Below are 12,656 nucleotides of genomic sequence, written 5' to 3' on the forward strand. Positions count from 1 at the left end.
AATATCGAAGTTAGTAATATCGATATGAAATATATCGATGTTACTAAAATCCATGTCACTAATATCGATATTTATAATATTGTTATGTATTTTATTATGTATTTAATATGTATGTGTTAATTATTTTTTGTTAAGTGTTCTACTGTTTTTAAAATATATGTATACAATTTATATATGTTAATAATGGTTTATTTTAAGGTAATTTTGTGTTTTAGTACCGTAGCGGGTTGTGGGTTTATAGGGGAATAGGGTGGGAAGTAATTTAATTATATGAATTTAATTATACATTTTTGGGAATTATAAATTAATTTTAAATATTTTTTGCGTTTAAATTCTGTAGCGGGTTGTGGGTTTATAGGGGAACAGGGTGGGAAGTAGTTTAATTATATGAAATGAATTATAAATGTTTAGGAATTATAAATTAATTTGAAATAATTTTTGCGTTTAAATTCTGTAGCGGGTTGTGGGTTTATAGGGGATTAGGGTGGGAAGTAATTTAATAATATGAAATTAATTATACATTTTTAGGAATTATAAATTTTTTTTAAATAATTTTTGCGTTTAAATTCTGTAGCGGGTTGTGGGTTTATAGGGGAAGAGGGTGGGAAGTAATTTAATTGTAATTAAGTAATATTTATATTTATTTATTGGTATTGATAATTATATTATTGTTAATTAAGTATTAATTGGTAATTAATTTTTATTAATTGGTAATTAGTTTTGAATAATTGATTAATTGTTAATTATAATATTGTTAATTAAGTATTAATTGGTAATTAAGTTTTTATTAATTGGTAATTAGTTTTGAATAATTGATTAATTGATAATTATGTTAACTGTATTATTTTATTATTTGAGTGTTTCGTGCATTTATAGGGGAATAGTGTTGGAAGAAATTGAAATCTAATTAAGTAATTATTAAATTTGTAGTTGGGTATTGATAATTAATTAATTGTAGATTAATTATTAATTGGTAAATATTTAAAATAATACTTTTTTGGTTATGAAAAATAATGTATTGTTGATTAATAATCAATTGGTAATTAAATATGTTTAAATATTATTTAGTGATTAATATATTAATAAGATATTATTAATTGGTAATTAATGTATAATAATTATTATTTTGTGTTAAAAAAATATGTAATTGTTTAAGATTTTTTAATTGGTAATTAATGTTTGATAATTAATTTTTGGTATACAAAATTTAATTGTTCAATAATTTTTAAATTGGTAATTAGTATTCCTTAATTATTATTTATTGGTATTTATTTATAATTTTTTGCTAATTAATTATTTATTGGTAGTTATGTTTTTAATAAATATGTATTGGTATTTGTAAGTAATTTTGAGTTATTTAATAATTAAATTATTAATTATTTTAAATAATTATTTTATTTAAAAGTATGTTATTTTTAACTTCTAAGCTATCCAACACTTTCTCTACTGTTGCACTCTCTGGAGTTAGAATAGTAATTTTTACCCCTACGCAATCCAACACTTTCCCTACTGTTGCACTCTCTGGAGTTGGAGTAGTAATTTGTACCCCTACGCTATCCAACACTTTCCCTACAGTTGCACTCTCTGGAGTTGTAATAGTAATTGTTACCCCTACGCTATCCAACACTTTCCCTACTGTTGCACTCTCTGGAGTTGGAATAGTAATTGTTAGTCCTACGCTATCCAACACTTTCCCTACTGTTGCACTCTTTGGAGTTGGAGTACTAATTGTTACCCCTACGCTATCCAACACTTTCCCTACAGTTGCACTCTCTGGAGTTGGAATAGTAATTTGTACCCCTACGCTATCCAACACTTTTCCTACTGTTGCACTCTCTGGAGTTGGAATAGTAATTTTTAACCCTACGCTATCCAACACTTTCCCTACTGTTGCATTCTCTGGAGTTGGAATAGTAATTTGTATCCCTACGCAATCCAACACTTTCCCTACTGTTGCACTCTTTGGAGTTGGAATAGTAATTGTTACCCCTACGCTATCCAACACTTTCCCTACTGTTGCACTCTCTGGAGTTGGAATAGTGATTTTTACCCCTACGCTATCCAACACTTTCCCTACTGTTGCACTGTCTGGAGTGGGAATTTTAATTTTTACCCCTACGCTCTCCAACACTTTCCCTACTGTTGCACTCTCTGGAGTTGGAATAGTAATTTTTACACCTACGCTATCCAACACTTTCCCTACTGTTGGACTCTCTGGAGTTGGAATAGTGATTTTTACCCCTACGCTATCCAACACTTTCCCTACTGTTGCACTCTGTGGAGTTGGAATTGTAATTGTTACCCCTACGCTATCCAACAATTTCCCTACTGTTGCACTCTTTGGAGTTGGAATAGTAATTGTTACCCCTACGCTATCCAACACTTTCCCTACTGTTGCAGTCTCTGGAGTTGGAATATTAATTTTTACCCCTACGCTATCCAACACTTTCCCTACTGTTGCACTGTCTGGAGTGGGAATTTTAATTTTTACCACTACGCTATCCAACACTTTCCCTACTGTTGCACTCTCTGGAGTTGGAATAGTAATTTTTACCCCCACGCTATCCAACACTTTCTCTACTGTTGCACTCTCTGGAGTTGGAGTACTAATTTTTACACCTACGCTATCCAACACTTTCCCTACTGTTGCACTCTCTGGAGTTGGAATAGTAATTTTTACCCCTACGCTATCCAACACTTTCCCTACTGTTGCACTCTCTGGAGTTGGAATAGTAATTGTTACCCCTACGCTATCCAACCATTTCCCTACTGTTGCACTCTCTGGATTTGGAATAGTAATTTTTACCCCTACGCTATCCAGCACTTTCCCTACTGTTGCACCTTTTGGAGTGGGAATCTTAATTTTTACCCCTACGCTATCCAACACTTTCCCTACTGTTGCACTCTCTGGAGTTGGAGTATTAATTTTTACCCCTACGCTATCCAACACTTTCCCTACTGTTGCACTCTCTGGATTTGGAATAGTAATTTTTACCCCTATGCTATCCAACACTTTTCCTACTGTTGCACTCTCTGGAGTTGGAATAGTAATTTTTAACCCTACGCTATCCAACACTTTCCCTACTGTTGCACTCTCTGGAGTTGGAATAGTAATTTTTACCCCTACGCTATCCAACACTTTTTCTACTGTTGCACTGTCTGGAGTGGGAATCTTAATTTTTACCCCTACGCTATCCAACACTTTCCCTACTGTTGCACTCTTTGGAGTTGGAGTACTAATTTTTACCCCTACGCTATCCAACACTTTCCTTACTGTTGCACTCCCTGGAGTCGGAATAGTAATTTATACCTCTACGTTATCCAACACTTTCCCTACTGTTACACTATCTGGAGTGGATATAGTAATTTTTAGCCCTGCGCTATCCAAAAATTTCCTTTATGTTGTTTTTTTGGAAGCTGGAGTAGTAGTTTTATTGTCTCTGCTATTTAATATTTATTTTTATTATTTTAGCTAATGTAGTATATAATTAATTTTAACAATCTTTAAATTAAATGTAATTTTGTAAATTTGTTATACATAATTATTTAATTTTTATTTTTGTTATTGTTTTATGTGTGTAATGTGTTTGCAAATGTTAATATTTTTAAATAATTTGTAATTTATTACAATAATTATAAAAACATTATTAAGTAAGTATATATATTATATATTATATGTATATATTTGATTGATTTTTTATTAAATTATATTGATTAATTATTAATTTTTAACATTATTAAATATATTTAATTATGTTTATTTTATTTATAAGTATTATTATGTTTATTTAACATATTTATTGTAACAAAAAAAAAACAATATTTTTAAAAACGATATTTTTGACATCTATATTTTTTTTTCGATATTTTTGCACTTACCATGTTGTAGATAGGATGTCGATATTCTTGACATCGATATTTGTGTTGCGATATTTTTGTAGGTCGATTTTCTGACCTTCGAAATTTTGTCAGAGATCCCCCTCAAAGCACTCATACAACACTGGGGTTGGGGGGGAGGGAGGCTGCTTAGGAGGTTTTGGGGGGGGTTAAGTTTATGTTTTTTTTTTGTTGTTATGTAAGATTGTTCACATGCGACTAATGGACCAAAAACAAGCATCGTCTCCGAGGCAATAAGGGGTGCGTGCATGATCCCTGAAATTTGAAGCAACTGGACTGCAAATAGCTAACTTCTCTGTTTTAGGGGTTTGCATGCTCATAACCCCAGTGTTGTTACATTGGATTTTTGATGCTGACAAATAAAAACGAATTTTGAAAAAATAAAGTATGGAATTAACTAAAAGTAATACATTATTTTACATAAAAGTTAATGTTACACTCATTGTTAAAATTAAAAAGTTGTTAAAATATTGCAAATAAAATAAAAATATGTTTTATCTATAGATAACAGTTTAACCTCGAAATACATTTATTTATATTTTTAAATAGTTAAATCATTTAATGTAATTTTAACCTAGTTCCTATGGGGTTTTATTTTATGACCCTATTTTCATTATTTTCTATGGGAGGATGTTGAATTACCCGTTGTTGACTATATGTGGTGCTGGACTTAATTCTAGCTCTGAACTGGAGTACATTTAGACATTGCTTTGGGTATTTTTTTGACTGTGGTAACTATTGAAGTACAGTTTGAGGATAGGGATAGGCTTACTCTTTTGTAGGTGGATGCATGTCTCTCCCTAAACTTCTATCTAGCCCTCAACAGTCCCCTCCTTACTCCTCCCTTAATCCCTCCCCATTAGTTATAAATATTCTCCACTTTCCAGCCACTCCTTTGTGTTCCTACCACATTCACTGCTAAAATGTATATTTATGAGTGCAAAGATCTCTGGAGTCGGGGCACAGAACTCTGCTCAAACTAGATAGGTGAGGTAGAGGCCTCCGCAGGTATGTATGTGAATAGCATTTTGTAGTACCTTAGTAGTACTATTGTAGTGCTAATAAACGTACTACAAAATACAGTTTGTGAATTGCCCCCCTCAATGTTATCTCATTGTGGGCTTTCAACAACTTCCCATTGGCCGTCCCACTTCCCTCAACTGGAAATACTCATATTCTCCCCCTTACCCTGTTGGGAAAATGTTTCGCAATTTTAGATTTTCTCCAGTGGTGGAGTTTGTGGTTGGAAATTTGGGCTTTATGCACTCTGAAGTGGCACATCAGTGTTCCAAAGCTTAGCTGAATTAGACCCAGTGTGTCAACACTGGCAGGAAGAAAGGTTTTTTTGTGCACAATACAGTCATCGCTTTCAAGTCTGTATATTGGTCCAGCAGCTGCAAGAAGCGAATCGCTATACAAATTTGGCAGGAGGTTGAAGCCTGGTCTTCAAACAACAGCCCACTATTCACTTAAGGCCCCCTCATTTTTGCCTGATGATCAATGACAGGATACAGCGAGAGGCACCCAGGTGACACAGCTCAGATGAACCGAGAGAACCCTCTCAAGTGACCCACACTGATCTCATGGGATCTTACCCTACCTACTAAGGGAAGTTCTACTCCCTTCGTTTATCTGGGAGCACCAAAGCTTTCGGGCCACTGTAGATACAACTTTCTTACTCGGTCCTGACGAAGCGCCCTGGATCTCCCTGAGACCACTAAAGTGCGAAACATGTTGACCAGAACATATGCCCATTAGGAACATATAGTTACTCAGCTACCAAGGGACATAATATCCCTTAAAGAAGCACCATACACTTTGTTTTAATATTGACAGAGGGACCGCCGTAATAAAAATTAATCACTCTCCCTCCAGTAATTTTTTAATACACATTCTAGGACTTCACTGCCACTTACACTCACGCACCCATACAGCTTCATCAAAAGATCTCCGAAAAAGAGACCCTTTGGGGGACCCGTAGGGCATTGCAGAGCCGGCCCAACGAGGAGCAAAAGCCCAATGATGAAGCATGAAATCCTTCGGGGTGTGTGAGGGCATCAAGATGAGGACACACTGCCCCCCACAATAAGAGTAGCACACGATGAGAGTACCTCTTACTTCCCTTCTTTCTCTCTCTACTTAGGAACAGTGACTCCCTTTTGGTATAAGTTTAACTTCAGGAGCACGGGTCACCGGACCTTTTGAATAGCTCCTAGAGTCCCCCTCTTTTGATAAATAGGACAACAGGATAGTCACTCAACCAATGCCTCTGGATAGGTAGAAAGACTTCTCAGGAAGGTGGGACACCTAGGGCTTTATCTTATCTTTCGGTCCTTCAGTCTCATTTTAGAGGGCCCGCACCTCTTTTGTTTTTTGAGTTCATCAGATATGATAACTCTTTGACCCCTATTTGCCTTGATTGCCTGCAGAAGCCCCCCCCCCTCCTATATTACTCCTATTGCTTCCCAGCCTCCCCTGCCCCAAATATATCACTTTGATTTGGCTGCATTGACCACTCACTGTCTTCCCACAAAACACTAGTCTCAACCACACCATTAGTTTCTGCACCAGTTGCCTGCCTTCCAACTACCAACCCTATAGCACATCACATCTAAAAATCACATGCACCTTTGCATATCTTCCAATCCTGAACTCTGGCAGTATCCCTCATGAAGACATCAGCCAGCCATTTCATTTAAACTGTATGGAGTGCAAGGTTCCTTCCTAAATACCTCTAAAACCACGCAAAAATATATGAGACTCACTAACTCTCTTCTCTTCTTTCCCAGGGTTCGTGTGGACTATTGCGATCATTGTTGGATCACCCATGCTGCACGTACAGATTCTAGAGGTAAACCCAATCCCAGATTCTCATTAAAGCTCTGTCACTCTTTAAAGCATTAAAGTAACTAGAAGGCAAAGCACATTGTGAGTATTGAAGCATCAAAGTACGGTTCTTTAGATGATGGTGGAATGCCAAACTCCTTGCTTCTTCCGTCCAACATATAAACCTGCAGCTGATGCACCACCAACCCATTGTCATAGCATGCTAATGTTGTAGGCCAGATGGATTGAATAAATGAATGAATGAATGAATGAACAAATGAATGAATGAAAAGAATTGTATAGCTTGATTAATTAAAATCATTACAATATAATAAATAAATTAAAAGATTAATAAATGAAAGAGCAGTCTTCAATGCAATTCTCATAGAATTACAATTTGTCATCAATGATCTGCAGCAATGTTCTGTGCGGTGACTCTGCTGCTCATTTCTGTCAGAGCCAGTTTTATAAATGTATGAAATCTCTGAGTGAGCTGGCCGGAGGTACTCTACAGGCAGGTATCCACCGCTATATGCCCCAATCTAATATTTAGGCATCTAAATAGCAGTTTTAACCAAAATTTACAGAGCACAATTAGGGTAGGGCTAAAGAGTCCACATATATGAGTGATTCCTCTGCATGCCCGCATAGGTGGCATTGTTGTGCGGTGTCTCCCTTAATCCGCTGTATTAAAGCCCTCTTATGGGAACGCAGACAAATCAATACCTCAGTAATTGTCTTTTGCTCTCCAGAGGCCAGGATTGTCTCAGGTACGGTTGGCAATCTCATGGGTCATATAGAGCTGGCAGGCTTTTGGCAAAGGATTTTTAGCTAAAAATCATTTAAGTCCTTCTTTGCTTGTTAATTTTTTTGCTTTGCTGCAAGTGCATCAGGCAGTGGCTAATTCCACAGTTCGTCGGATTTGAGGTCCTGGATGGAGGATTTTAAATACGTTGACTGCGGACCGCATCCCTTCCCTTTTACTGACCATAGCACTGACTCTAACCTGTATGAGTCTGCCCTTTTTAATTCGAATCAATAGAGTAGATGTATCTGGATTCGAGCATAAATGTATAGAACACTAAATTGAACTCTAATATTAGTTGACAATGGGAGGTGGCGTCTGGCAGTCGCAATAGGGAATGGTAAATGCAGCACTGCAATTTGTCTCACCAGGACTCCTAGGTGTTTCTGTATGCGACTATTCTATAGAGCAGGCTTCTGCATCGAGTAGCTCATGAGCTACTGGCAGCTCTCCTGCTACCGCTAGGTAGCTCTCCTGTGGGTAGCCCATTCTACTAAATCAGAAGCGTTTGCTGGGTCGAATTAATATATGTCTGCCAAAATTGCAAAGTGTGTATTCGAGACAAAGAAATTTGTGTAGTTTCAGAAATCATAAGCTGTTGTTTGGAGAAAATGGACAACAATCCCAAATATAGGTAAAGTAGGCATGGGAGTGATAAATCATACAGTGCTGGGGAGAAATATTTCAGCTATGGGTGTTTGGTATTACCCAAGTAGAGGCATTCCACTTTGACAAAGCCTTTTGTACATTACTGCTGGCAACTTAGCAGAGACTGAGGTGATCACTGCTCATAATCTTGCATATGGCAGCAGCACTAATGTTATCTTGTCTTATATGGTCATTATTACACCACTGATAATTAGTAGCTTGTGATGATTTTCATTAAACATAAGTAGCTCTTATTACAGAAAAGGCTGGAGTCCCCCGCTGCGGAGTAATGCCGGCATAAGTTTGCATTCCAGTGTTTTACAGAATTTGACAATATCAGGGAAGCCATGTTTTTCAGGATCCATGAAAAGGTTGTGCACAGGACAGAGTGCTTGAGAAATGCTTTCCACAGCTTTATCTGCCCTCTATACTCAAACCATACCCCAAGATACTTACATGCTGTTATTTTTTCAATAGGGCATTATTGATTGTCCAATTTCCTTTCTTTTTCAGCCAGCGGCTAAAAATAATGATCTCCGTGTTGGTGGTGCTCATCCAGATGTAATTGCTTCCACGGAATGCAGAAAGTTTGTCCAATTGACTCAGAAGCCCTATTGCTGTTTGATCTAAGGGAATCGTATTGTCTGAGTACTGCAGGGTGTTTAATTTTGGTCCACCAGCTTTAGTGGGCTTTAGATGTGAAAGCATCAGTCAAATCTGCCTAGTATGAGTTGAAGAGTAGGATAAATGGGTATGTGGCCAAAATGATGCGGGATAGAAATTCATTTTCCTCCTTCTACATATCACCTTAAATCAGCAGCAACTAATTTGAAAGCTAAATGAATGGCTCCTTTTAAAAACACATACAAAAACAAGCATCAGCAAAGCCAATAGGTGTGGAGTTGGTTGCCAGCTTTTGGCTTTGTCAATGCTTGTTTTGTTTTGTCATGGATTTTCTAAAACTTTATTAGATGGAAAGCTGCCGGACTGTTTCATGGCAAAAGGCACGCATTGTTATAGTAGTCGCTAGCACATTAGAGAACTACTTTGCATGTGGATGTGCTACTTGTGAATGCTGTCACTCATGGTGAAGTCAGTCGATGGCTGAAGGGGGCTGACGCATTGCCCTCGGTTGTATGCTCCATTGGGCTCATTCCTTTTATCCCACTCTACTTAAATCCCATATCTATCGATTGATACTTTTTTGTTCCCTGGAAGAGTACATCTGCCTACTTTTTCATTTCACTTTGGTCACCTTGCTTTTCTTTTGCCCATATTTTACCATCACTACTAATCTACCACTTACACTTGTGTTATCTTACTTCCTGTGAGCACCTTAACTTCTAGCATCTCATTCTGTGAACACCTTGAATCTTCATTCTACCATACTTGTGAGCATCACTTCCTGTTGTCCTTCAAAGGTCACCCACATGGATTTGCCTCACTTTTTATGTGAACAACTGTCACCTCTTCTTACTTTATCTCACAGTTTTCTTTAAATTCTAATACATTTAACACCTATTTTTGAGTAGGCATTTTGTACGTTCACTTCCTAATTCTCACACTTTGTCCAGTTTGATATTTGAATGGTAAAATAGTTCCATGACAGTGTGTAACCTAAGGCACAGAGTACATTTACTTACTGTTTTTCTTTGAACAAATATTCTTTTATTTTGTTTTCTTTTAATATCATGCACTTCCACTTCCTTGTATAGTCACTTCCTGTTTTCCTGTGACCTTTATATCGACACCTCAAAATGTCGAATTTGATGGAAGATGAGGGTATCCACTGCAAATCCTAATTTGTCTATTTTCCATTCTCTATAAAATATTTACTCCTATATGTCTTCCTTCATCTTTTCTTCGGATAGCTTAATCTACTTCTGACTCTTCCTTATCTTAAAGTGTCTCCTTAAACTTTACCTCTTAAACAATGCCTATTCTGCTTTTTTAATAGTTCGGAATTGATGACCTATGTTTTTCATTCTCTTTCCCTCTAAATGCCCACCTGAGCACAGGGACTCTGCTGCAGACAATACACTGTTTTGTTAGAATTCCGCCACTTCTTCGTTGGTCTATATTCACGAATATGTGACCTATACAGTTGCATACACCTCCATTTGAGGACGATAGTATTAACAAATTCATTGTTTCTCGTGCCTTTAGTGACCACAGGCATTATTCGTGCTCTCCCCATGGTCGGGAAAGCAAAAGACACACAATTGAGGACGGAATTCATCCCCAGTCAAGAGATCTGGGTTAAATCCATCATTCTTTTGCTCACCATGCCACCCCAGTTTAGACCTGGCCATATGCAAATCAGTCTTGACCCTGTGCCTCATGGGAACAGTCCAGCCCGAACTGCCAAGCTAGGTCGGGTCACAATCTTTGAAGAGAATAGGTAAGGCAAGCACTCTTTACCTCCGAGCTAGAGACTGCATCAGCTCTTCACCATTTTGTAGTAAGCTTTATGATTTTACTCTCCTCCCAGGAACTGTTAAAAATCCTAATCAAAACACCTCTTAGTGCATTCTATAACACTTCTCTCCATAACGTGAGCACACCCTATAAACTATCCTGGACGTGCAGAGTAAAAGCGGCGCAGTTTTTATTACAAAACGTCTGTACACATAGATTTGATCCCTGCTGAGTAAACCATTTTACTCGGGAAAATAGAAAAAATACATTTTCATTTGCTTCGTTGCACGATAAAATCCTTAATTGTTGTACGAGTACATTTTGAACTGGAACTGCTGAATGTGTCTAGATCCTTCATAAGAGATCTCTGTAAAAGTCCTGAGATATTTTTTTGAATCAACACTCATGCCTTGAAATGTCAAAATAATAACTTCAAAATAATTCAACAGAAATTATCACATAATTTGATACTCAATTAAAAGATAATTGTATTTGTCCTTCATGAAGTTAACTGATTCATGGCACAATGCTAGTATAAGTACATGGCATATTGGCTGTCCCTATTTCCCCTTCTAGGAGACCTCGCTGGCTTTCTGGTCACCTCAGTTTCACTTGTACCTCAAATGTATTATCTGTGTGTATTTTCTGTGATTTGAGCCCTGTGGTCTTGACTGGCAGGGTTCTCCTCCCTGATTGTCTCAAATGATATGCCTTTTGTATCTCAGGAGTTCTGTTTGTTCCCCTCTAGGTGAAATATGACTTCCTGTATAACCTTCATCATGTGTGCTGTCAAGAGTCCTGGAGTACTATGGAACTGCGGCGGGCCTACGCTATCTTCATCCTCGTTGCCCTGTTCCTGGTTCCCCTCACAGCCATGCTGCTGCTCTATTCCAGGATTGGCTATGAGCTCTGGATCAAGAAGCGTATAGGAGATGTGTCTGCCCTGAACACGTTGAGCCGCAATGAGATGGCCAAAATAACGAGGTAAGGGTGGGCTACGCTGATGCATCAGAGTGGCAAGGTGACTGGATGTGAAACTTCAAAAGACCAAAAGAAAATAAATCTGTATAACACATTTCATATTTTACGGACTCATTGGGGCACTAGGGGAATATATATATCATTTTTTTTAGATGGAAATACCATTACAGGGCAGTGTAGGAAATTAACTTCTAATGGGCAGATATTCTCTTAGCCTTGCCATTGAAGATTCTCATCATTGATGGCTCTGTACATCTTTTTTAAGTTCAAAAGAATTTTATTGGATAAGTAAAGGTGTCAATACATGAGAAAGAATACAAACATATCTTCAAATAGAGGAAAAAAGTAAAACATGGTAATGAAAATATACAATTAATCAGAGGATAACAAAAGTTTAAAGCTAAATAACAAAAAGCAGCGCTGGTAATAATGAGCAATAAAGTAGCTTATATGAAAAGAGTAGTACAAATGAAAAGCAATGTCACTCAGGGAGGCTTGGAGACCTCTTGCTGAATAGGTGAAACATGAGAGGAGCGTTTAGCACAGGTATCTAGATACAAGGTTACAGGAAGCCATAAATCATGTCGTTTAGCAGCTAAACTAAGGGGGTGCACAAAAGCAGTATCTAGCCTGTGATTATAACAAACATTGTACCACCATGCTTTAAAAGAAATATTCGTAAAGTTTTTCCAGTTGACGGTGATTTGCTGGAAAGCAACAGCTAACAACAAGTCAACAATTTGCGTATTAAGATCAATGTCATCCCAACAAGGAGAAAGGCTTCCTAAAAAAATATTGACAAAAGAGAAGGGAGATGTAGTGTGGAATATGGCATTGATTTGGGCCCAAACTAGTGTCTAGAAATTTTGCGTGAAAGTGCAAGAGAAAAGCATGTGAAAAAGAGTGGCCTTAGGAGCAGAACAGGACCAACAAAGATCCGGTGTAGAAGAGAATCTCTTATTCAACCCCTGGGGAGAAAAGAGAAGCCTGTTGTATATGAAGAAGAGAGTTTGTGTAAGAGAAGCAGCTCTAGATGTCTTGCGAAGTTTGGTCCATAATTTATCCCAAAGGGAGGTGGGCC

The 12,656-nt window shown here is 37.3% G+C and overlaps 1 protein-coding gene across 1 annotated transcript in view; it reads left to right on the top strand.

The window, feature by feature from the left end:
• Positions 1–12,656, top strand: part of LOC146784372 (pyroglutamylated RF-amide peptide receptor-like) — a 1,315,107-nt gene that overhangs the window by 1,196,299 nt on the left and 106,152 nt on the right. Inside the window, exons 3-4 of the mRNA XM_085634463.1 lie at positions 6,687–6,748; positions 11,343–11,578. Of these exons, the coding sequence (XP_085490589.1) occupies positions 6,687–6,748; positions 11,343–11,578 (298 nt within the window). The remainder of the gene's footprint in view (positions 1–6,686; positions 6,749–11,342; positions 11,579–12,656) is intronic.

Source organism: Triturus cristatus, chromosome 11 (genome assembly GCF_964204655.1).
Source record: "Triturus cristatus chromosome 11, aTriCri1.1, whole genome shotgun sequence".
Taxonomy (NCBI): Eukaryota; Metazoa; Chordata; class Amphibia; order Caudata; family Salamandridae; genus Triturus; species Triturus cristatus.